Source organism: Carcharhinus amblyrhynchos, unplaced genomic scaffold (assembly GCF_965287045.1).
Source record: "Carcharhinus amblyrhynchos unplaced genomic scaffold, sCarAmb.v2.hapA scaffold_80, whole genome shotgun sequence".
Lineage (NCBI taxonomy): Eukaryota > Metazoa > Chordata > Chondrichthyes > Carcharhiniformes > Carcharhinidae > Carcharhinus > Carcharhinus amblyrhynchos.
This window is the reverse complement of record NW_027649820.1, coordinates 352,732-379,926: the sequence shown is the minus strand read 5'-3', so window position 1 is coordinate 379,926 and position 27,195 is coordinate 352,732. Positions and strand designations below refer to the sequence as shown.

At 41.1% G+C, this 27,195-nt stretch overlaps 1 protein-coding gene across 1 annotated transcript in view; it reads left to right on the top strand.

The window, feature by feature from the left end:
* Positions 1–26,419, top strand: part of tubgcp3 (tubulin gamma complex component 3) — a 130,710-nt gene extending 104,291 nt beyond the window's left edge. Inside the window, exons 15-22 of the mRNA XM_080182694.1 lie at positions 1,040–1,175; positions 2,094–2,162; positions 3,846–3,981; positions 11,940–12,028; positions 14,605–14,736; positions 17,811–17,951; positions 24,701–24,817; positions 25,635–26,419. Coding sequence (XP_080038820.1) covers positions 1,040–1,175; positions 2,094–2,162; positions 3,846–3,981; positions 11,940–12,028; positions 14,605–14,736; positions 17,811–17,951; positions 24,701–24,817; positions 25,635–25,796 — 982 coding nt within the window. The 3' untranslated portion in view covers positions 25,797–26,419. The remainder of the gene's footprint in view (positions 1–1,039; positions 1,176–2,093; positions 2,163–3,845; positions 3,982–11,939; positions 12,029–14,604; positions 14,737–17,810; positions 17,952–24,700; positions 24,818–25,634) is intronic.
* The last annotated feature ends 776 nt before the right edge of the window (positions 26,420–27,195 follow it).

Sequence of the window (27,195 nt, the reverse complement as noted above, 5' to 3'; positions counted from 1 at the left end):
CCTTTTCAAACTGTTGTGAAACTGGCAAACATCTTTTAAAAATTACATACTCAACAACATGTGGTATTTTGTCTTTAATGTCAAAAAACATTCAAAGGCATAATGAAAAAAGACAATGAATTGAGAAGGCAAGAGAGGCAGAGGTTGAGGGGCATGTTGTCAGCGTGATTTGACAGTGTTGGACCTTTGCAGTTGAAGACGATGTCCTAATAGTGCGGCAGAGTGGGATTGGAACATTGGAGGTGAAATCAGAAAAGGGTCGTGAATAGATGAAAGCCAATTTTAATTTTAAACTTGGTGTCTTGGGAGCCAATGTAACGTGATGAGTATAGGGGTCATGGGAAAATGACACTCAGCATGTGATGGGACGTAGCAGAAGGACTTGTGGATGAGCTAATGTTTGCAGGAGAAGGAGGTTGACGGGGAGAGCTAGTGACTTCTAGAGGTGAAGAGGCTGGAGCAGGAAGAGTGGTAATGGTTTCAGCAACATGTGGGCTGAGGAAGCCCACAGAGGTGGATGGCAGTGTTCAGTCTGTAGAATTCATATCATCATAGAACCCCTACAGTGCAGAAGGAGACCATTTGACCTATGGAGTCTGCACCAGTGCATCATACCTAGCCGCTCCCAATCCCAGTAACCCAACACAATTACCACTATGGCCAATGCACTTCGCCTTTGATGGAGGTGACACAGGATTAGAAACTCAACTTGAAATGGAATACATCTCCAAGATTCTACCTAAGACTGGGAAGGTTCAGAGATTCACTAGTAATGGAACAGAATCTGTCGTATGGACTGAAGATGACTTCAATCACTTGAACTGGACTCATGGAGAATCAGCTATTAGTCAATGTGTGATCTAATCTGAGTCTTGCACTTCAGCATGTGATCTGGCCTGAGATGTGTGTATGAGACTCGGTTGCAGTCACTTGAGTTCTGTGAAATCAGATGCACCATAAGGACAATCATATTTGATGAATTATTATTGTTAATGATTTTTTAAATGTTTATTGATAGAGTCACATTGTTGTGTTATAGGCCAGAGTTGGCAAGATCAGCTTCAACACTGTATCAGCATAATCTGACCGGAATCCTTGAAACAGCTGTCAGAGCCACTAATGCACAGTTTGATAGTCCAGAGATTCTCAAACGTCTGGATGTCCGACTCCTGGAGGTAACAAATAATATGAATATGCATAAAGTAAGCTTGTTCAATCCCTTCACTTGTGGGGACCAGATTTCAATACTTTGCAAATTTTGTAAAGATAAGATTTGGCACAATCCTAAATACAAATTTAAGAAAAGGCTGACATACAAAAAGGAACAATCATCAAAGGAATAAATTGCTAAATTAGAAGAATGAGGATTCAACAAAGATGATGACCTCTCACTCATGTATACCTTCCCTTTGTGCACACACTCATCGGCACTTCTCCTGCCTCGTTCGCTCTGCCATCAGTCCCCCCCCCGCACCCCACTGCCCTATTGCACCCAACAAGCTCAGGGCCGCAAGTTGGACAAACCACACATAAAGGAATCAATATAGGGCATGTGCTTTAAGCTTTCATTTCACTTGTGAGCTAATGATCTTGCATAAAATAACTTTGCAAAGCTTTTGTTGCTAATAGGCATGAGACATGTTTGAATAACGTATACCTGATTCATAGGCTTTGGTCACAAAATGTCATTTGCATTCAACTGTTGTGTGAACTTGAAGAATCTGAAGTCATTTCTTGGGTCCAATTCATTGAGTAGTGACATGATAAATTCACAGTTGGAATTTCAGTCAAATTTCTAATTAGCAGCAAGTACAGGAGCCATTTTCCACATTGACTATCACCAGTGGCAGGTACGTGAGCACGGTGTTCCCTCTAAGCTGAGGAGCGACTGCATAACATTCCCAAATGTGCCGTGTAACAAACAAATTGCGCTCTGTGCAACCTGTTTTCCCTTTAAGATGCACACATCTGTGGCTACGTGACAACCTTAAAGGGACATCAGAATGCAATCAGGATACCACGCACAAGAGAAATCCAAGGGAACAATGGCTGTGCGATTTACTCTGAACTTACTCTTCTTTCCTCCTTTCTAGATATCAGCTGGAGATACAGGTTGGGATGTCTTCAGTTTGGATTATCATGTTGATGGCCCAATTGCAACAGTAAGTCCATTTACAGTGAATGGATAACATAGGAATCCTGGAAATATACTGAGATAAAACAGCACCCAAGCACTTTATTTTAAATTAACTTTTGTAAGAGGGAGACTAATAAATATGGACTGTTCCAATAATGTATTGGGCAGGCAACAATCCTGGTTTATTAAGGGATCTTAAGGGAAAAAGATTACAATCAAAAGTAACGAGTAATTTGCTGAAGAGACTTATTCGAGAGTTTTGAAAACCGTAGTGTATTATTAGACAGATTAAGTAAAATTCCACGTTCAGGGTAAAAACACAACCGAGCTAGTTTGCTGACATGACAAAAAGACCAACACTGCGAACTGAGTACACATGTAGCTAAGCCATACCAGTAAACACAAGACATCTTCAGGGCCCATAGCAGTAGCTTGAATGCCTGGAGACCTCTAGTACTTAGGTGGCCTGAAGTAGCAAACAAGGCCAGCAGTGCAAGAACATGCACAGATGCTGGAATAAACTCTGATATCCTAACTTGAAACATTGGCTCTGTTCTCTCTCTCTAAAGATGCTGTCAGACCTGCTGAAATTTTCCAGTGTTTTCTGTTCTTGTTTATGCAATGACAAGCCTGTAGCAACAAGCACTAGGAAAGAGATTGAAAGGAGCCAAAGGCAGATAAGAAAGACAAATAGTTCTTGGGATAGTAGACTCTTTGCTTTGTGAACATCTGCAATTTGTTTAATGTAAAATATTAAACCTAAAACCAGTCAATTTTGGAATGTAAGTAATGCGTTACCTATGTGACTTACTGCTACACAGCACTTTCATAGTGGTTTTTAAAATGCTTCTTGTTTCATTGTTGAATTGAGTCAATAATTTATTAGAGTGAAAAGGTTCACAGTTTTAAAAATTAATACCATCTTTGTACTTGTGTTTTACAATGATGCCCTTTTGTAATAACATTAACAGAGTTCTTGTAAATCAACAGATTATTTTGTCAATTTATTCTTATTTATTAGTGTCACAAGTTATCCTGAAAAATATTTCCATTTGTAAAAAAACCTGACAATGACACTTGTTGTTGCAATACAATTGCAATCAAACTGCAGAGTAAAAGACAGAGTTGTCAAATTAGTCCAGTTGAAACACAATATAATGTCAGAAATACTGAACATAGTTGAAGTTTTGCTATGGACCCTCCATCCTGCCACTCCTCTGCCAGCCCTCTGATCTCTCCTCCACAGTCCCCTCACCTTCTCTATCCCACATTCTCCTTCTCCTCCTTTACTCACCTTCACCCCCTCCCCTTCCCTCTCGCCTCCTCCCCTTCCCTCTCGTTCTCCCCTTCCCCAGCATCCCTCCCCTCTTGCCTGCTTCCCCTTCCGCCCTCGCCCCCTCCCCTTCTCCGGCCCCTCCCCCTACCCGCTTGACCCCTTCCCCTTGACCCCTCCCACTCGATTGGTCCCCCCCGGCCCCTCCCCCTCCCCTCCTTTCTGTTCTTTTAGCTCCTCCTCCCACCCCCAACCTCCACCATCCTCTTCCCTTGCTCAGTTATTTTTCTCTTATTTTAATGCCCTCTTTCCTCTTTGTTTGAAGGTACAGAAAGCGTTCTTAGTTCAGGCAGCATTGGTGAGGTGAGGTCAGGAAACCGTCACACCCTGAGAACCTGTGGATTTTTGCAATTTCTAAGCATCTTTCTTTTTCAGGTGTTTACTCGAGAATGTATGAGTCATTATTTAAGAGTATTCAACTTCCTTTGGCGAGCAAAGCGAATGGAGTATGTTCTCACTGACATCTGGAAGGGACAGATGTGTAACGCCAAGTTACTGAAAAACATCCCAGGTACATGTTCACCTTCCCGTCTTCTCCCTCCTTCCCAGCAATGTCTCTCCCTCACTTCCACCACCCCACATTTCCTCAGCATGTTCTTTTGGCATCAACCCTTGCCGCAGTTTGATTGCATTTCAGTAAACAGCATGTGCCAGCATAGACAATGGAGGCAGACAACTCGACTGTAAAATGCTCTGTCAGTACCTCAGTGCTCAGTCTGAAAGAGTCACAGGACAGTGATGAAGGATTAAATCCTAGTTTTTTTAAAAAAAGTTTCCTCCTCTCTGAGCCACAGTGCCCAGCTGCTGCCATGACTGAGATTTACTATCAGGAGTTGAACATGTGATCTTTCGCTAATGTTTCATGATTTCTACATGTTGTGTTCTAGTGAGCTTTAAATACAAAGAGTCTCACCTTGGTGTCAACTGGGCTACTTCTATTGACCAAGGTCATCGAATCAGGATGGGTGTTGTTTAACCCAGTGACAGCTTGAATTAGTTGATAAGAAATAACCTAACTTGCTGCTCCATCAGTGAGCAGAGGCCTATGGTCTCTGTTGATCCACTCCCTTCTCCATGTTTTTAACTTGTTGCCCAGTAGTCAGTGTTACACTTGGTGTTTGTACAAGTACAGTCAGGTTTTCTCTACCACAATCCCTTCAGCAGGATTCAGGTTGTGTGTCAATCTATGATTCAGCTGAATGTGAAATGTGCCTAATTGTACTGTTCCACTGATTGTGGGATCCAGGACTGATGAAGAAATTCATGGTTGAATATTTGATTGTGTTGCAAAGAAGCTATGTTAGTTTGGCCCTTTCCTTTGTTCTGCCCGATACTGTAATCAAGAGACATGGCTGAAATGTGGTTCAGTTGGATTGCCTGACAAAGGACTGACTGAGCTTTCTTTAGTGAAAAGTCTGACAACACCAGGTTTTAGTCCAACCTATTTATTTGATAATATACTCACAAGCTTTCGGGTTAGTCCCTTCGTCAGGTGAATGGAGAGTTCTGGCCTCAGACAGAGCATATAAAGCTCTGTCTGAGGCCAGAACTCTCCATTCACCTGACGAAGGGACTAACCCGAATGCTTGTGAGTATATTATCAAATAAATAGGTTGGACTAAAACCTGGTGTTGTCAGACTTTTCACTGTGTTTATGCCAGTCCAACGCCGGCATACCCACATCATGAGCTTTCTTTACCCATGGTTAGACCTTTGTTTTTTTGTTATTTCTGATGACATAATCTCACAATCCACCAGAGGGCAGCAACAGATGGAAATCTCAGATTGGCCAAACTACTTTTCGAGTGTGACTGGAATGAGAACAAAAGTGCTGGAAATACTCAACAGAAAAGGTCCTCTTGAACTGAAATGTTAACTTTGTTTCTCTCCACAGCTGCTATCTGACTGAGTATTTCTAGCATTTTTAGTTTTATTTCAGATTTCCAGCATCCCCAATATTTAGCTTTTATTGAGTGACTGAGTTTGATGTCTGTTGCAATTGTTGAAAAGAATGGCGAACGTAACTTGAACCTAGTTGGACATGGGCTCCCCTGCTTCATTTGTAATCGGATAAGGTATTGAGGTTCTGCAGGTTGGGTGTGTAGATGCTAGTCTTGTAGCCGTAGCACATTTTGATTACACAGTATGTTCAAATATCCACACAATTTAGGATTGTATTCCCAGGCGTTTAGGTGGTTAAAGTATGATTTGATTGAAGTTTTTAAGGAGGGTGTATGATGCGTGTCAGGTGCTTTCTTCAGGTAAGTACCAGGTCAAACACAATAGGTTGCAAGGGGAGGTATGAGGGAGAATAAGACTCGTCAAGAGAGAATCAGAGAAGAGAGTGGCAGTCAACCTAAAAGACACCCAAAAATCTTTTACCAGCATGTAAATTGTAAGTGGATAGTAAGAAAGGTGGAGGACATCTTACGAGCTAGAATGCTTAATGAGTAATTTGTGACGGTTTTTGCAAAGGAAGAGGTATCAGACAAAATATTGGTAGAAGCAAAGATGGTGGAAAATACGCTCAGAGTGAAAAGGTGGTGGTACTGGAAAAGTCGTCTATGCTTTGGATAAATAAGTTACCTGGTCCGGGCAGTTTGCACTGCAGGTTATTAAAGGAAGTAGCAGAAGAGATAGCCGAAAGCCTTGCCTTAATTTTTCAGTTTTCCCGAAATATGGAGGAGATGTCAGAGTATTGGAGATGTGACATTTATTCAAGAAAGGACAGTCCAAGCTACTTCAGGCCAGCTCCTTCAATATCAATGGTGGGTAAAGTTTTAGAATCTATAATGAGAGGGGAAAAGCAACAGACACTTGGAGAGGCTTTGTCAGTGTCTTAATCATTACATTGTTATGGTTTAATGGCAATTATGCTGTTAAACAGGTGATGGGTATTTAAAATACTATAGATGGGGGAAACTCAGACATTGGGGGTTAGAGTACTTGTGAACTAAGTCAATTAATTCTTTCCAGCAAAGAAACTGGTTGTATTTTAGTTTTAACTTCACTAGCCAACGTGGATCCAATTGACAGGTTTGAGTTAATTAAAGAGAGCTAGCACAAATTGTAAAAGGCGAATCATGCTCGATTAACCTAACTGAATCTTTTGGCTGTAGAGATAAGGATGATGAAGGGAAAGATGCTGTCTGTTTCCCTCACCAATCTTTGAACCACGCATTCATTTCCCCAATTTTATTTACCATAGTGCAGTTGTAAATGCGCCTAGTTTGGGGGCGTTTAAGAGATCCGTGGATAGGTTTATGGACGAAAAGGGATTGGTTTAGATTAGTGGGTCATTGTTTTTTAACTGGTCGGCGCAACATCGTGGGCCGAAGGGCCTGTTCTGCGCTGTAATGTTCTATGTTCTATATGTGAATTTATACATGGCTTGCCTTTTGAGTTTCTGTTTTTACCTTCTATGCAGAACCTCTTCCCTAGTCTTAGCAATGTCATTGGTACTTACGTGGACCACAACAGCTGGATCCTCTCCCTCCCACTGCATGTTCCCTCCAGCAGTGATCAGATGTTCCAAATGCAGCTGTCTAGATGCAATAGCCTTGACCACAGAGAGCTGTATCTATCCATCTGACTATACTATCCCCTGTCACTACCACACTCTTCTTCGCACCTTCCACTTGAATGCCATCCTTTACCACTGTGCCGTGGCTGGTTTGCACTTCCACCTTTGTAGTCCTTCTCATCCACACAGGTAGCAACCTGCTGGACAAAATCATGAGTTGAAGTTCCTCCATCACTACTTGTTTGACTCTCAATCACATCTTCCTGTCCCTGACCATTAACCAACTCTGAAAACCTGCCTAACCTAAGGGGAGTGATGTCGCATGGAACAAAACGTCCAGGTAACTTACCCCTTCCCGGATGCCTCACAATATCTGCAATTCAAATTCCAGCTCAACATCTCTGAGCCAAAGTTGCCTGAGCCGCAGAACTTTCTGTGGCTATGTTTGCAGTGCGTTCCACAGATTCCCACATGCTGCAGTCATGACATGACACCAGCCCAGCCATTTCTGCCCAACCTTATTTATTTAGTTAATAATTTACACAGATGAAATATTAGAAAGTTGTACTCAGCTAGCTTGGAGACAAGAAGGTCAACTCACCAACCACTGAAGCTTGACCAAAAGTAGAAAAGATGTGGAGATACCGGTGTTGGACTGGGGTGGGCACAGTAAGAAGTCTCAAAACACCAAATTCAAGTCCAACAGGTTTATTTGATATTATGAGCTATCGATGAAGGTTAAAAGTAGAGAAGTGAGCACCAAATTCTCACCTGACCTAAATTCCCAACTTCTCACTCAATCTATGTCTCACTCAGGCAAAGTCTCATGTCCATGCACTCCTTTCTGTCTAGGCTAACTGAATGGGCAGGTAAGTGGCAGATGAAATTTAACACAGAGCTGCTGAGGGGTAAATCAAGATCACCGGTACTGTCTTAACTTTAGACGATACAAATCTCATGAGACAGATAGCTCTGTATAAAGATATAATGTTTATGCAGCTGCAAGGAGATCACCAAAAGGGTTAAGTAGCTCTGAGATTGAGCGACAGAACCTCTCCGGTGAATCTGACATACACAATCAAAAACAGATCAACTGTAGTTTTTCTTATCAATCATTCCCATTTTATATTTGCTTAAAATCATATTGCATTTAGTATACAAACATCAACATTAATCCCTGTCAAGCACCTCAGCCAACTGCATGTACCATCCAGCATAATTATAACTCATTCATCCAATAAATCCGGACGCTAACTCCCATCTTGGCTAAAGTCCCTTTCCTGTTGCCAGGTTACTCTGGAAGCTCACCATAGGGGTCAAAGTGGATGTTCTCACTGGATTATTACCAGACTGGATAGACATGTGATCCTGTGTCCAGGCACATATCTATCCTGCGTCTAGACAATGAATAAACCTATTCATGAAGTTGTGATATGTGTTCCCACATAAGAAATTTTTTGACATGCATTTTGCTAACTATAGGGTTCCCAGGTCTTTGGTTCTGAACTATTCTTTGCCATCTTTGCCGTTGCACCTTACAGTAACTTGCCTTCGGCTAAAGTGAACAATACAATACTTAAAATACATTTAAGATTTCAAAATATATGTTTTAGAATCATATTTACTTGTTTAATTCTCTTACTGCATTCATGTATGTAAACAATTCTCTCATTAGCTTATTAACTTGTTTTAAAAATCATTTAACTCTTCACTGGTAGTCCTCTCAGTGCCTTAAGGTATACAGTCTTAAAACCTTATTAACTATTTAGAAATTTCCCACTTCAGGAGCTGAGTGAGGTGGTGTATTTTAGCAGAAAGGATAAGGATAGTATAGACAGTTCTGAAGAGTGTGCAGGGGCAGAGAGTGCTGAGGATGTAAATGCACCCATCTTTGAAGGCAGTGGGACATATGGGAGGGTGGATAGCAAAGTATATGTGATCTTTAGCTTCATATGAATATACAAGTTAAGAGTAGGCCACATTTTTTCTATATGACTGGATTGCCCTGTGGTCTATATTGATCTATTAGTCAATTTGCCATCTTCTATGCCTTAAAGTTAAAAAAGTTTATTAGAACATAGAACGTTACAGCACAGTACAGGCCCTTCGGCCCTCAATGTTGTGCCAACCTGTGAAACCAATCTAAAGCCCATCTAACCTACACTATTCCAATATCATCCATATGTTTATCCAATGACCATTTAAATGCCCTTAATGTTGGCAAGTCCACTACTGTTACAGGCAGGGCATTCCACACCCTGACTACTTGCTGAGTAAAGAACCTACCTCTGACATCTGTCCCATATCTATCATCCCTCAATTTAAAGCTATGTCCCCTCATGCTAGCCATCTCCATCCAAGGAAAAAGGTTCACGCTTTCCACCCTATCTAATCCTCTGATCATCTTATATGCCTCTATTAAGTCACTTCGTAAAGTTCTCTCTAACGAAAACAGCCTCAAGTCCTCAGCCTTTCCTCATAAGACCTTCCCACCATACCAGGCAACATTCTGGTAAATCTCCTCTGACCCTTTCCACTGTTTCCACATCCTTCCTATAATGCAGTGACCAGAACTGTACACAATACTCCAAGTGCGGCCGCATCAGAATTTTGTATTGCTGCAACATGACTTCACGGCTCCGAAACTCAACCCCTCTACCAATAAAAGTTAACACCCCATACACCTTCTTAACAACCGTATCAACCTGAGTGCCAACTTTCAGGGATCTTTGCACATGGACATCGAGATCTCTCTGCTCAACCACACTACCAAGTAGTACATAGAACACTACAGCACAAACAGGCCCTTCGGCTCACAAGTTGCGCCGATCACATCCATACCTACCAAGCCATAGAACCATCTGTAACTCCCAATCCCATTAAATCCCATATACTCATACAGAAGTCTTTTAAAAGCCCCCAGTGAGTTCGTCTCTACCACCACTGACGGCAGCCAACTCCACTCACTCTCTGAGTGAAAAACTTACCCCTAACATCTCCTCTGTACTTGCTTCCCAGCACCTTAAACCGGTGTCCTCTCATAGCGACCATTTCAGCCCTGGGAAGTAGCCTCCGAGAATCCACCCTATCTATTCCTCTCAACATTTTATAAACCTCTATCAGGTCACCTCTCAACCTTTGTCTCTCCAGGGAGAAGAGACCCAGCTCCCTCAACCTATCTTCATAAGGCATGCCTCCCAATCCAGGCAACATCCTTGTAAATCTCCTCTGCACCCTCTCAATAGCCTCCACATCCTTCCTATAGTGAGGTGACCAGAATTACGCATAGTACTCCAAGTGGGGTCTGACAAGGGTCTTATGAAGTTGCAGCATTAGCCCAGTACTCTGTATTGCTGTTACTGCTTCCAAAGTGAATCACTTCACACTTATCCATATTAAACTCCATTTGCCACCTCTCAGCCCAGCTCTGCAGCTTCTCTATGTCCATGTGTAACCTGCAACATCCTTCCGCAATGTCCACAACTCCACTGACTTTAGTGTCATCCGCAAATTTACTAACCCATCCTTCTACGGCCTCATCCAGGTCATTAATAAAAATGACAAACAGCAGTACACCACTTGTAACTGAACTCCAGGATGAACATTTCCCATCAACTACCACCCTCTGTCTTCTTACAGCTAGCCAATTTCTGATCCAAACCACTAAATCACCCTCAATCCCATGCCTTCATATCTTCTGCAATAGCTTACTGTGGGGAACCTTATCAAACGCTTTACTGAAATCCATGTATATCACATCAACTGCTTTACCCTTATCCACCTCTTTGGTTACCTTATTAGTCACAAGTAAGGCTTACATTAACACTGCAATGAAGTTACTGTGAAATTCCCCTAGTCGTCACACTGCAGTGCCTGTTTGGATCAATGCACATAACCAGCATGTCTTTCAAACTGTGGGAGGAAACCCATGCAGACACAGGGAGAACGTGCAGACTCTAAACACATAGTGACCCAAGGCGGGAATCGAACCCGGGTCTCTGGCACTGTGAAGCAGTGGTGCTAACCACTGTGCCAACGTGCTGCCCGAAAATGACTCCATGCCTCTCTATTAAGGGATACAGCTAGGGTAGATGGAGAGATTCTATTTCTGTCAGTTGCGGAGTCTAGGACTAGGTGCTTTTGTCTAAATATTATAAATAACATTCCAAATTAAACCCATACTTTTTAAGAGTGAAGCTAGGAAACACTCCTACCTGCAATGGTACAAGTTTGAAATGATCATCCAGGTATAGCAAATTATGCTAGATCAGTTAATTTTAAATATGCAATTGATAAAATTTTTGTTCACCAAAGATATTGAGGGATGGGTGTGTGGAGTTGGGATGCAGACCAGTTGTGATCTCATTGAATGATGGAACATGCTAAAGGACCTAATTCTCTTCCCACGTTCTTGGTCTGACTGGCATACACTGTGGGGTGGGGCTTCAGATGCCGATGGCAAGAGTGAGAGTATTATCCATATCTCTTACATGATTGATTGTCAAATAGATAGAAAGCTCAGTATTCACAGAGAGTAAGAATGATAGGTATCATATTGAACCCACATGCTTAGCGAGCCAGTGTGTAAGATATTTTATCTAACTTCTGGAGCTGATTTGCATATCACTGGATTGGATTGAAGAAGTTGTGGATTTTGTTAGCCCATGTAACTTTAACTGATGAGTTAGCAGTACTTCTCTGGTTTATATTTAACCCCATCACTTTTTGAAAAGCTTCTGTCACTACAGGCTTTTTAAGAATTAATGCATGAAATTAATGGTAACTACTTGTCAGATGCTTCATTGCCTCATGAAAAATTGATCCTCCTAAAAAGGAAAATTGATTCGCAATCAAGTATCAGATTGCTTTCCCTTAACCCTAATGTCTTAAGATCTAAATGTTCTTGCACTGTTGTAAAGTTTATTCCTTTTTGTTTTCTCCCTCAGAGTTGTCAGGGGTGCTGCACCAGTGTCATACCCTAGCATCGGAAATGGTGCACTTCGTGCATCAGATGCAGTATTACATCACTTTTGAGGTATGCCCAACAAGGATCCAAAAGCTGTAATCTTGTTACTGAATTAAGTTTGTTTTAAAATATATTGCCAGTATTCTTGATGTTTTCCTCAATAATTATACTTCCACCACTTTGTAAACGACGTTTCAAATTTAATGTGACATTTTACATTAAAGTTTGTTATGTAGGAGGTTTTTGACTGCTGTACAAAGTAATCTTTTATTAATGGGTAATGTAAGACCATGACCATCTATTATTCACTCCTTTCCTGCACACATGGTAATCATATCATCAACACTGCATGATGCTGTTGTCTTATTGGTGTTACTGACACCAACAGCAATGAGAGTGTATTCAGAAGTAGGACTGACAACAGCTGTAATACTGTTCTCTCCCTCTCTCTCTGTCTTTCTTTCTCTCTCTCCTCTTCTCTCTATCCCCTACTCTAATGTAATCACTGAGAATTGCTATTTACTGCCTTGAAGAAAAGGTAACCAATCAATTTGTAACTCTCAGTGCTGACAGTAATCAGAAAGTCTGATAGCACTCACTCCCTCAATGTTCTTCCTGCCATTGATGTTCTGTTTACTGAGAGCGGGAAGGAGTGACTGGATGGTCTGTGCTAAAAGAGTGAAGGAGTTGGTGCTATTGGGTGGCCTCTGTGCTAATTCCCTCACTGCTTTCATTATGCAGACTGTTCAGGAATAGATGTAACTGAGATTTACAAGGTACTATAAGAGATGCAGAGCAGATGTTTTCCCTTGTTGGAGATTCCAGAACAAGAGTCCATAGTTTTAGGCTGAGGGATGGCAGATTTAAAACAGAAATGAGGACGAATTACTTTACTTGAACGGTCATGAACCTGTGAAGTTCTCTATCCTGACTGCAGTGGATGCTGAAACATTAAACAAATTTAAGGGAGAGATAGATAGGTTTTTAATTAGTAGCGGGATGTAGGACTATGGGGAGCGGGCAGGAAAGTGCAGTTCAGGCCGAGATGAGACCAGCTCCGATAGTATTGAATGCTGGAGCAGGTTTGAAGGGCTGAATTGCCTACTCCTAGTTCTTATGTACTCATTCCCTGCTGTTCTCAGTACACAATCTGGCAGTGCTCACTCCTTGGTACCCTGTGCATACCGCTTTCATATAGAGTGCAAATTGAAGATAAACTACAGAAATTTTCATTCCAGGCATGCATCCCCAGCACCATAATCACACCCTTAAAAGTTCTACAGATGTCTCACTTCGGTGAGATCAGAGCAAATCACAGAAATTGCAGGTGACTACTCAGCCTGTTCTGCGTGCACCTTTGCTAACTCCTCAGTTGGAACAGTTCATTTAAATCTGTTTTCCCTGTCCTTCTCCCAAGTCCTTTTCTATGTTTTTCCTTCTCAACTCCTAACCAGTTCTGTTGCAAATAATATTTGAGACTCTGTCTTAGCTCCTTGTGAAAAAACTCTTATTCCAAACACTTGGTGTGAAAGTATTATCTGTAAGTAGTTAGCTCGTTGCATTGTACCTCAAGCTAAGATGAAATGATGTGTATGACTTGGGAATAGGAAACCAGATATTTCCACACTTGTAGTCAGTACCTGTCCACAATGTTTCAAGATAATTGAAGAACTTTTATGTAATTCATTTTTCCAATTGTATTAAGAGTTTGTTTCTTTTGTTAATGACCCCAGGAACTCTTCCATTTTCTTCCCACTCTCCTTTGATCTTGAACTTTCTTTGTCAAAGAAGAAAGAATGGAATTGGGGAACAATTTAGGGAACCATTGCACCTCTGAACTCAGTCCACAATTGTGGAGCTCAGGTGCAAACTCTGAAATGAGGGGATTCAAATATCTTGTGCGATTCCAGTGTTACATTCTGCCGGCGGAATTAAACTCTTAAATCTCATTGTATTTGTTTATTGTGCAGAAAATAGATTGCTGTATGTTACAGCAGCAGGAAAAAGGCCAGAGAACATTCAACAAAACATCAGCAAAAGTTTGAGGAAAATCCACCTTGATCCAACTTTGGTCACTGTTATGAGGCTGAAAACAGTTCAAAGAGGAACTAAGTTTTTAAGTTTTAAATATATTTATTAGTCACAAGTAGGCTTATCTTAACGTTATGATGAAGTGATTGTGAAAGTTCCCCAGTTGCCATATTCTGATGCGAATACATCTGAGGTTCGAATATACTGAGGGAGAATTTAACATGACCAATGCACCTAACCAGCACGTCTTTTGGACTGTGGGAGTAAATCGGAGTACCTAATGGAAACCCCCGCAGACAGGGGGAGAATGTGCAGACTCCGCACAAACAGTGACCCAAGCCAGGAACTGAACCCGAGTCCCTGCCGCTGTGAGGCAACAGTGCTAACCACTGTGCCACCATGCTGCACATAACTAATAGCAGGTCAAGGTTGGAGGACTTACAACAGAATGTATGGTGGTGCATGCAGGGACCCAGATTGTAAGGAAACTTGATCCTAGTTTTGCAAAGAGACAATGCATAGAGATAAGAAATCAGCCACTGTTTCTAAGTTGGGAACTTGAGGCAGTGGGGATGTATTTCCAAGATAATTGAGGTAAGTTCTGTCTTTTGCAGGTATTGGAATGTTCCTGGGATGAGCTTTGGAATAAGATGCAGCAAGCCCAGGATCTTGATCACATCACTGCTGCTCATGAAACTTTTCTCAACACAATAATCTCTCAGTGTTTGCTGGATAGTAACTCTGAAGTAAGTGGTTTGAGATTGACCCTGGTTGATTTTAAGTATACCAACCTCTCAAGAGTGAAGGTTCAGGAAGTTGGGCTTGCTTTTATCGCAATGAGACTTCAAGGTCATAGAAATCTGCAGCACAGAAAAGGCCCATCACGTCTGCACTGGCCAATGATATAACCGTGGTTTTAATCTGTACACTCAACTCATCTGCCTTGTTCATCAAACCTCTTGCATTAAATCCCCCTCCTGCACCATCTCTTCACGTTCACCTGAACTAACCTATTTCTGTACTCACTAGCATATGTCACCAGAAGTAATCCAGAAATTACTACCTTCAGGGTCCTGTTTTTTAATCTACTTCCTAGCTCACTAAATTCTGCTTGCAGGACCTCATCCCTTTTTCTACCTATATCTGTTTACCCTCAACCTTCAAAATGCCCTGCAATTGTTCAGTGACATCCCTGACCCTGACGTCAAGGTCTATTGTTTTTGGTCGGGTCATTTATGGGATTTGGCGTAGCTGGTAAGGCCAACTGATGCAGGTACATCCACAGTGCTGTTGTGAAAAGAGTTCTAGGATTTTGACCCAGTGACACTGAAGGAGCAGTAATGTTGTTAAAACACGGGGTGATGTATGGCTGTTGGGGGAAGCTTTCTATGTTAAATTCCAATGGTTAGTTGGTAATAAAGAGACCAAATTTTGACTTCTTCCAGAAATAACTTTATTCCCAATTATATAGAACTCCAACCCCATTACACTTGTATTCCTTTTTAGTCTCTTGAGCAGAGCAATTAAATAAAGGTCAAATTAACCAAATTAAAGGTAAAACCCCTAAAGATGCACTATAACAAAAGGACAAAAGTCTTAAAGGAAACTTATAAAAACTAAATCAAAATGTTGTTTGGGGTGGGAAGGTCACTGCTTCACCTTGTATACATCCAATAATATGCTTAACTCATTAACCTACAATTACTACCTTCAGCACTCCTTGACTGTTAAATAGTACCTAGCCTAATATGCTGGTGTTGATGATCCCTGCTTTGGCTGACAAGTGGCAATTACATTTGTGCCGCACAGTGACATTTCTGTCCCTTGACTTTCATTGGTATCACCATTGCTAAGTCCCCCACTATCCGTATCCTGGGGGTTACCTTTAACCAGAAACTGAATTGGACTGGCCATCTAAATACTTCGGCTACAAAATCAGGTCAAAGACTAGGAACATTGTAGTGAGTAACCCACCTCCAGACAGTGGGGAGTCAATCCACCAACAACAAGACACAAGTCAGGAGGGTAATGGAATACCCTCCCCTTTCTTGGATGAGTGCAGCTCCAACAACATTCAAGAAGCTTGATGCTACTAGGACAAAGCAGCTTGATTGCTGTCCCTTCCACAAACATTCAATCCACCCAACACTGAAGGCAGTGGCAGCAGTATGTACCACGTATAAGATGCACTGCAGGAACTCACCAAGGTTCCTCAGACAGCACCTTCCTAGCCCATGTCCACTGCCAGCTAAAAAAAAAGGACAGCAGATATCTGGGAACACTGCCATCTGAAGTTCAAATCATTCATCATCCCAACTTGGAAATATATTGCCGTTCCATCACTGTTGCTGGGCCAAAATTCTGGAACTCCCCTCCCCCCACCCCCCTAATGGCACTAAATTTCAAGAAGGATCTCACCAACACCTTCTCAAGGGTGACTAGGAATGGGTAATAAATACTGGCCTAGCCAGCAATGCCCACATCCCATAAATTATTATTTTTTAAATGCTGTTTTCTAGGTAGTAGTGGTTGCATGTTTGAAAAATGTTGTCAGAGGAATCTTAGTGAGTGCTGCAGTATGGAAAAGGTAGCACAGTGCCAATGTTAATGAACTAGTAATCCAGAGACATGGACTGATGCTTTTGAGACTTGAATTCAAATGCCATCATAGAACATCGAACATTACAGCGCAGAACAGGCCCTTCGGCCCACGATGTTGCGCCGACCAGTTAAAAAACAATGACCCTCTAACCTAAACCAAACCCTTACCATCCATAAACCTATCCACGGATCTCTTAAACACCCCCAAACTAGGCGCATTTACAACTGCAGCAGGCAGGGCATTCTAATCCCTCACCACCCTCTGGGTAAAGAACCTACCCCTGACATCCGTCCTATAACTACCACCCCTTAATTTAAAGCTATGCCCCCTCGTGCTAGCTTTCTCCATCCGAGGAAAAAGGCTATCACTGTCCACCCTATCTAAACCTCTAATCATCTTATATGTTTCAATAAGGTCCCTTCGTAGCCGCCTTCTTTCTAACGAAAACAACCTCAAATCCCTCAGTCTCTCCTCATAGGACCTCCCCTCCATACCAGGCATATCATGGCAACTGGGTGAATTTAAATTCAATTTATTAATAATTTTGGAATGAAATGCTGGATTAGTCAAATCCCATCTGATTCACTAATGCTCTGCTTACCCGGTCTGGCCCACTTGTGACTCCAGAACTACAGCAATGTGTTAGTTTATTAACTGTCCTCTGCAGTGTCCGAGCAAACACTTTAGTTGTATCAGACTGCTGCATAAACTCATTCTAAACTAAGGATTATGGAAGAAATGTACAAATTTAAGTCGGGCAAGCTTGTTACATGGAGCAAATGTCAGATACAATTACTGCTGAGGTGTGAACTCCTGAAGCCGATCATATCATGCTGCTCACAAATACAAATCTGTTAAACAATTTGCACTCAAGTTCACAGTTCATGAACTTCAAGGGCAAAGGTCACTGAGTCAGGAGACTACCCTGTGAGTCACCTGATCATCCTGTGGGTGATGGGGAGAAAGTGAAAGCATTGTCCTTTTGTGCTAAGTCTCATGCTACAGTTTGGAGGTTTGTACGGAGCTGCACTATTCTGGATGGCAAGGGTCTTTTTAAAATTAATTTACAGGACCATAGGAATTGGGAGCAGGAGTAAGCAATTCAGCTTATAGGATGTGGGTGTCGCTGGCTAGGCCAGCATTTATTGGCCATCCCTCATTGGCCTGTTAACTGAGAAAAATTGTACAGTTTCTGAAGCCTCTTTGTGTTCTTTCAAGGAACTGCTAACACAACTTCGAGCTCTGTTTGATCGAATCCTAGAGTTTCAGAGTGCTCAGGATTCTATGTACCGCTCGGCTCTGGAGGAGCTACATCACCGACTGCGTTATGCAGAGATCAAGAAGGCGCGACAGGCAGAGGTATGATGGGTACTTTGTTCAGAGCTTTTTGTGTTTCATAGAACCAGAGACTACAAACAACTGGCTGTACAATAAGCAAGGATACACAGCTGCTTTTCAAGATATAGCAAGATCTATAAATAAGGGTCGAATTGTTTAAATTCATACAGCAACTTCCATCTTCAGATATACAAAATATTTGACAGCTACTGAAATATTTTGAAGTGTAGTCACAATGAAATCATCACAGGTTTATGATACAGAAAGAGACCATTTGAGCCACCGTGCCTGTGCTAGCTGATAAACAAGTAACCCAGCCTAATCCCACTTTCTGGTATTTGGTCCATAGTCTGCAGGTTAGAGCATTTGAGGTCCACATCTAGACAAGAACTTTTATCTTTTTTAGCCTGTTTGCCATGTGGGGCCTTGTCAAAAGCATTGCTAAAATCGAAGTAAAATCCACATCAACAGCATTACTCTCATCAATCCTCCTTGTTATTTCCTCAAAAAAATGAATCAAGTTTGTCAGATACGACTTTCCCTTAAGAAATCCATGCTGACTGTCTTTGATTAGTCCATATGCAGTGACATTTATCCTCAGAATCGATTCCAAAAAGATTTGGTCACTACCGAGATCAGACCGACTGACCTGTAATTATTCGGTCTAACTTTTTAAACAATGGGTACAGACCTCCAGTCCTCCAGCAGCTCGCCTGTGCCCCATGAAGATTGGAAAATGATAGTCAGATCCTCCACAGTTTCTTCCCTGGCTTCTTTTAACAACCCATGTTACACTTAATCTGGCCCTTTTAATTTATCCACTTTCAAGGATACTAACCCCCCGATACATAATCTCACCCTATATTCATCACTTCCAATATTTCACAGCCCTGCATAACTACAATTTCTGCATTATCCCCCTCTTTTGTGAGTTCAGGCACAATGTATTTGTTAAAAACCATACTCACGTGCTATGCCCTCCAAGTATAAATTCCTTTTTGATCTTTGATAGGCCCTACTCTTTTCTTATTTATCCTTTTACTCTTAATGTAGCGACAAAACATCTTTAGGTTTTTCTTGGTTTTATTTGGCAACAGTCTTTCATGTCCTCTCTTTGCCTTCCTAATTTCCTTTTTGATTCCACATCTCCTCTCAATACACCTGAGTTTTCTGTAGTTTTGAGTTTTCTGTAGTTTTGAGTTTTCTGTAGTTTTGAGTTTTCTGTAGTTTTGAGTTTTCTGTAGTTTTGAGTTTTCTGTAGTTTTGAGTTTTCTGTAGTTTTGAGTTTTCTGTAGTTTTGAGTTTTCTGTAGTTTTGAGTTTTCTGTAGTTTTGAGTTTTCTGTAGTTTTGAGTTTTCTGTAGTTTTGAGTTTTCTGTAGTTTTGAGTTTTCTGTAGTTTTGAGTTTTCTGTAGTTTTGAGTTTTCTGTAGTTTTGAGTTTTCTGTAGTTTTGAGTTTTCTGTAGTTTTGAGTTTTCTGTAGTTTTGAGTTTTCTGTAGTTTTGAGTTTTCTGTAGTTTTGAGTTCTCTGTAGTTTTGAGTTCTCTGTAGTTTTGAGTTCTCTGTAGTTTTGAGTTCTCTGTAGTTTTGAGTTCTCATTTGTCTGATGTAAGCTTTCCTCAACCTGTAAGTTCCTTGACATCCAAGAATTCTAGATTTGGCCATTCCGTTCTTTTTCTTTGTGAGAATAAGTTTACCCTGAAACTCCTCGGATCTCCCTTGTGAATGCTTTCCACTGCTATAGCACAGATTTACCTTCAAGTTGCTGTTTTCAGTCCACTTTTGTTAAATCACTCCTCGACTTCGTAAAATTTGCCTCGTCCCAATTTAGAACTTTAACTTTTATCTTTTTCCTTTTCCATAATTATGTTAAAACTAACTGAATTATAATCACTACCACCAATATATTCTCCCACTGTCACTCCTTCCACCTGCCAGCTTCATTTCCTAAAACTAAATCCAGAACCACACTCTCTTCTTGAACTTGCTACATACTGCCCAAAAAGGTTCCCTGAATTCACCTCAAGAACTCTTCCCTTTATTCCTTTTACACTAAAACTATCCCAATTACTATTGGGATATTTAAAATCCCTGACTATTACTGTACTCCTGTTTTTACAGTTCTCAGATTTGCCCACATATTTCTCTTCTATCTGACTGTTTAGAGGTCTATAGTATACTCTCAATTTGTTCCTGAACTCAATCCACATGGCTTCATTCAATTAATATATGATCCTCATGGCTTTAATGCTTCTCTAACCAAAATTGCCACCCGCTCCCTTTTTTATCTCTATTTTGTCTGAAAACTCTGCAGCTAGGAATGTTGAGCTGCCATTCTTGATTCTCTTCTGCAATAGCTATGATATCATATTGCTGTATTTTTATCTGAGACCTCAGCCCATCAGCTTTATTTACTATACTCTTTGCATTGTAGTATACACCCTTGAGCACTGCCACACTTTTTATTTTCTATCTTTTATTTCCTCTGTCTTCCAGAGTCATTCATTGATTTTCTGATTTCCGTTACTATTTCTGGTTTACCATTTCATAATAAATAAGAGCAGCAGTAGGCAATTCAACCCTCGAGCCTGCTCTGCCATTCAGTACAGTTGCTACTGAGCTTATCACAATCTCATCTCCATCTTCCTGCCCTCTCCTGGTAGCCCTTCTGTAATATATTTGAAAGGATTGCAGGTTGCCTTAAGAGCTGATCACATGATTTGATGGTGATGTCATTAGGGTGTTTGCACAGGCTGCTATTTTACTTTCAGTTTGTACTTTGAGAAGAGATCATTCAATAGATCTTATTGTTAGTTTGAATCTTCATGGGCAAATCATGTCTTTTTTCTTTCATGTAAAACCCATAACCCCAGATATAGGACATTACACCTTCATCCCTCTGCTAATTAAGACCTATCTATCTCAAATTTGTTGAGTGGTCCGGTGTCCACTGCACTCTGGGTAGAAAATTCTGCAGATAAATGACCCTTTGAGTGAAGTAATTCCTCCTCGTTTGTGTTTTAAATCTATCATCCCTTAGCCTAAAACGATGGGTCTCTCATTCTAGAGCACTCAACAAGGGGAAGCATCCAATCTATGTCTATCCTGTTAATATCATTTAGTATCTTAAATAACTTGATTAGATCTGCTATTGAACTGTCTGCGTACTGAAGGCAATGAGGGAATTAGTACACAAAGCAATCAGTAGCACCAATTTCCTCACTGCCTTCAGTACAAGTACAATAGCACTCACTCCTTCACTGCTCCCAGTACACCAGACAGTCGAGTAGCACTCACTCCCTCAATACTCTCAGTACATAGCCCATCAATGGCACTGAGTGCAATGAGGCAGTCAGTAATACCAGATTATCTGGTGAACTGAGAGCAGTGAGTGCTACCAGATTGTTGGTTACTTTTTAGCATCTTATACCTCATAGATCTCTCATTCTTCCAAATTTCAGCGAGCATAGGCCTAAACTGCTCAATCTCTCTTCATAAGACGAGACCTTCCACCCTTGAATCAATTGAGTGAACCTTCTCTTAACAGCCTCTAATGCACTTCTATTGTAACTTTGGCAAGCTTGGTGGTTAATTTGCATTCAGCAAGATCCTCTAATAATAGCAGTATAATAACCAAATAATTAGTATTTAATGATGTTGATCCAAGAGCTAGGTATTGGCTTAACATTGAGCAAAACTCGCCTGCTTCTCTTCAAATAGTGCCCTGGGATTTTTACTATCAACTGACAGGAGAGAGATTTCATGTCTCAGGAAAGAATCTTCCTCAGTGGAACACTGTCTCCAGACTGCCCTAGGAGTGTCAGCCTAGATTTGGTAGTCAAGTCTTTGGAATGGGACTTAAATTTACTCTCTTCTGACTTGAGAGGCAGGAGTACCACCCACTAACCCCAGGTTGGGGATCATTAGTTGCATCTATAAGACTGGTGTGTTCATTCAATCTAAATTCTTCATTCCGTTTCCACATCTAATTAGTGGTTTGATCAGCCAGTAGTACACTCATACTATTTTATTTACAGGCAATTAAAATGTCATTTAAGGATTCTTGTTACTCACAGACATTAGCAGTTTATGCCAATCCTGCCAAAATTTCATTACATTCTGTGGGATATTGCTATGTACAAGGTGGCTGTCACGTTTGCTTGCATAATTAACTCAACAAGTTTGAAATAAGTGCATTTTTTGCCAGGTGCTTTGGGCAGGCTATATTTGCAAAGGTTTTGTATGAATTCAAGTATTTATTCAATAATTGCAGTTTACAAAAAGCAGTTCCTCATGCAGAAGGCGTTTTGACATGAAAACTGCAAGCCTTCTAAAGTCTTGATTAAAAATCCCAGTGAAGCAGGAAGATGAAAGGACACTGGAGCAAAATTGTTGCTGGTTCTGTGATGTGAGTGATAACAAATGCTGTTTGCAAGGCTAAGGTTGTAAACTTTTTCTCTTTATTCGTAATAAATGCTTGAACGTTGGATTCCTGACATGGGACTGCAAAGATTTTGAGAATGGAGAAGTTAGAGAAAGAAGTCTGCCTCCCCCAACATATTGTACTGTGTGTAAAATCTACTGTCAAAGCATTGAGGACTACAACTGCTTGTTTTGGGGAGATGTAACATACATACATGGCAGCAAGGATCAGTGGTACTGTGTGTCTGCTGTACCCATTTCATACAAGACTGGAGATGTAATGTCCCAGTCTGTGGCTGTTGTCCGTGCCCCACTGTAGAATTTGCTGCTCAGTATCAAAGATGCAACCTTCCATTTTCCCCTGCTGAGGAATCATATGAGAATAATCTCTGAGAAAGAATATTTAGCATGTATTAACGGTCATGCTTTGAATCTCTCTGAATGTAGTCCCTTTGGTTTGATACCCCAATGCACCAAGACCGTAGGTCTTGGGTTTCATTTATGATCTGTGCTGAATTGGCTGTTACCCCAACATTTTGTTTAATAAGATAATAGCTTACAGAATTGGAAGGCATAATTATCTGACTTAGGCTCCAGAACCAGTACACACTGACCGTAGGTCTTGGGTTTCATTTATGATCTGTGCTGAATTGGCTGTTACCCCAACATTTTGTTTAGTTTAATAAGATAATAGCTTACAGAATTGGAAGGCATAATTATCTGACTTAGGCTCCAGAACCAGTACACACAGGCTGTCTCTCTGAACAATTTGAATCCAGTGCCTGGATTTTAGGCAAAGTTGGTGACCCTGTCCAAGTGGCAGAAAGTTACAGGCAACCCCACCTCAGCCAGTTCTGGGAGTCCCAACTCAATTTTATGTGCACCTGACAATTGTCTGCCTAGTGTCAAGACTCCTGGTCCTTTAAGGACAGAGATTTCACAAACAAGAGTTGCTTGTTAATTGAAGGGTCAGCCGATCTTCATTCCTGGCAATGCTCCTGAGAGCATTACCTGGTGTTGGTGTTGTAGGCAGTCATGAGCAACAGCCATGGGACAGACCCCAGAACCCAAGTGAATGGGATCAAACTCACCGGGGCCAGGCAGGCTTGGGAAAAATGTCACTGGGGAGGGCAAGAGACATGTTTCTGAGCTAGACAGTGCATTGTGGGTCACTGAATGCATGATCAGGAGGCTACTAGTCTCTGTCTCTGTCACTCTCTGTCTCTCTCTCTCCGCCCCCCACCTCCCCCCTGTCCGGGCTGCAAGCAAGTTGCTAGGGTGTATTTGGAGGATGGAGTTTAGATCACATTGTGGAGGGCCCACCCACTATTGGTAACTACAGATGACAGCTTGTCTCCAATTCAGTTTCCTCCGTTACTGCCACTTTTCATCACACTCCCTGGTGTCTTTCAAAAGCCTAGCCCAGGTGTCAGTGAACCTTACACAGCCTGCAGCTCAAATGAGCTGCAATGACCAAGAAAAGTATGTCATCATTTAAGGGACTGGTACCAGGAGACTGGCAGATGCTGTGAAGATGGAGGCTTGAGGACAGGACAATGATTTGACGGCTGGGTCCAGGGTAGAGATGCTGAGGTTGTTCTGAGGACGGAACTTTCCTGCCCATTGTAGAGGAATAATTATTGGAATAATTGTCAGATAGCTTTATGCGGGCAAAGGAAGGACACATGCAATTTGGCTTTATCCTAACTCACTGCAATTATGCTGATGATAGAACGATGCTACCAAAGCTTTATTTCTAATACCATTTTGTTACCCTGATAACAAAATCCTCACCACAGGAGGGATGTGGAAGCTATTGGAAGGGTGCAGAGGAGATTTACAAGGATGTTGCCTGGATTGGATGGCATGCCTTATGAGGATAGGTTGAGGGAGCTCGGTCTTTTCTCCTTGGAGAGATGAAGGATGAGAAATAACCTGATAGAGGTATACAAGATGTTGAGAGGTATAGACCGGGTGGATTCTCAGAGGCTTTTTCCCAGGGCTGAAATGGTTGCTACGAGACGACACAGGTTTAAGGCGCTGGGGAGTAGGTACAGAGGAGATGTCAGGGGTAAGTTTTTCACTCAGGGTGGTGGGTGAGTGGAATCGGCTGCCGTCGGTGGTGGTGGAGGTAAATTCGATAGGGTCTTTTAAGAGATTTCTGGATGAGTACATGGGACTTAATAGGATTGAGAGTTATAGGTAAGCCTAGTAGGTAGGGATATGATCAGCACAACTTGTGGGCCGAAGGGCCTGTTTGTGCTGTAGTTTTTCTATGTTCTAACATCTGCAATGCACAGACTGATTAGTGATGGTCATGGAAAATATTGTTTTTCTTCCTTCATGTAGGGTAAATGGGGGACAACATCAGCTGAAGAAGAGACAGAAAACAAAAGAATTCACGAATTTCAACAATTAATTCCAAAAATGTGTTCCCAGATACGTGTGTGCTCCCATTTCTACCAGGTTTGTATATCAATCTGTTTTGCAAAATTTATTGACTACTGTGAATAATGCAATTGAAACTTAGTACTAGATTTGTAGTATTAACTGATGATCACTAACTGCTGTAAGACTGTGCAACTGGATTCGATAAAATGAAGAGGGATGGTTTGCATGGTGAAATATTTGCCACTTTGAACTCTAACACTCTAATGGATTTTTGTTAAACCTGCAATTTGCCAGCGCTTGTTGAGCTGTTGCACACCTATTTATGCAAAATTGTACCCTACTTAAATTTGTCCTCAATTCACAATACCTAGCATTTGATTGGTTCATATACAGACCTGTCATTTAAGTCAGCTTTATAAAATATACTTCTTAGGGCAAATTATCTAGATCATTGGCTTAGGTGCCCTCAAGTGGGTCACCACTCAAGTGAGATCCCCCAACGGATGTCCTGTGGAGAAGGGTTTCCTCCAATCTTAGGTATTCTTCAAATGGTTTATTTTCAGTTTAGCATCCCAAAAGTTGAAGCACTGCCACTCTAACCTACAATTTTCCCTTGTGTGTGCTTAGCACACATCACCCCCAGGTTCATTAAGCTACACTATATTTTGTGAGCTTCGACGGGATGCTTATCATTGAAAAAGCACAGAGGAGCCTACATCTGCGATTAATCTTCCCAGAACTTCTTTAGGGTTCGGTTCTGCATCTTCACTTAATTTAGTGTGGAAATACAACTTTGAGAAGATATTTGCTTGAATGTGTTGCTTCCAAAAATTTAGATTGTCTCAACACTGACAAATGTAATGAGTAATTAATGTTTCTTTCTTTTCCATAGGACATTGTTCAGCAATTCTTGGTACTATTGACAAAAAGTTCTGACGAAAGTCTTCGTTTCCTTAACTTCAGGCTAGACTTCAATGAGCATTACAAAGCGAAGGACCCTCGGCTGCGTGCCTCACTGGGTGGCACCAGGGGCAAACGCAGCTCAGCAATGTAATCTGTTGTCCAGAGACATTTCCAGCTATTATTACTAGGGCTACGGTTGCACTTAGCTGTTCTTCCAGCCATCCTGTGACACCTATTTTGTATTGGTTGCCAGTGATGTATTGCACCATCAGGAGGAGAGAGAATAATTAATCACCTGATAAAATATTAAATTCTTTGAGAGAATTGAACTCCACATAACAATGTAAGTTATTTATAATCCTTGAATGTTTAGTTTCTGAATTAAACTGAAGTTTGGCAGTTGGCTTTTTTTTAGCTTCACATTCAGCTTTGTCAAAAGTATTTTACAGTGTGTACAGAAAGGATATGGTTCCCAGCACTAAACCCACATTATATTTTACAGATGAAAAAATGCTTTAAACTGCTAAACACAAACAAAGTTTTTTCAGTAACAAAAAATGTTTTTTTAAGAAGTACTTCATCCTCTTCATGTAATATACATTCTAGAATCAGATTCGTATTAAAAACTTAACAACATATGCAATGATTAAAACTCTCAGTTTTTACATTGTGAAGATAATTTCAGTTTTATTTGATCTTGAGTAAATCTTGCTTTTACAATGCTTCGAAAAGATGAAATAAATAACTGTAAGTTGTTTCTTTTCTATAAAGTTACATTTGTATTGCAGTTCACAATTTGTTTTTGATACTGGCACTGCCTTTAGAAAAATTCATTTAATTAACTCCTTGTAGACACTCAGGCCAGATGCCTTTGTTTTTGGGGGTTCTCTTTTCTTTGTCATAGAGGTTTACAACATAGAAACAGGCCCTTCAACCAACTTGTCCATGCCGCCCAGTTTTTACCACTAAACTAGTCCCAGTTGCCCACATTTGGCTCATATCCCTCTATATCCATTTTACCCATCTAAATGCTTTTTAAAAGACAAAATTGTACCCACCTCTACTACTGTCTCTGGCAGCTTGTTCCAGACACTCACCACCCTCTAAGTGAAAAAATTGCCCCTCTGGATCCTTTTTTTATGTCTCCCCTCTCACTTAAACCTATGTCCTCTCATTTTAGACTCCCCTACTTTTGGGAGAAGATGGTGACTAGCTGATCTATGCCCCTCATTATTTTATAGACCTCTATAAGATCACCCCTAAGCCTTCTATGCTCCTTAGGCAAAAGGTCAGTCTATCTAGCCTCTCCTTATAAAACAATCCAACAAGTCCCAGAAGCATCCTAGTAAATCTTTGCTGCATTCTTTCTAGTTTAATAATATTCTTTCTATAATCGGGTGACCAGAACTGTACACAGTGCTCCAAGTGTGGCCTTATTAATGTCTTGTAGAACTTCAATAAGACATCCCAATTCCTGTTCTGACTAATGAAACCAAGCGTGCCAAATGCCTTCTTCAGCCCAAACATCTGTGACTCCACTTTCAAGAAGC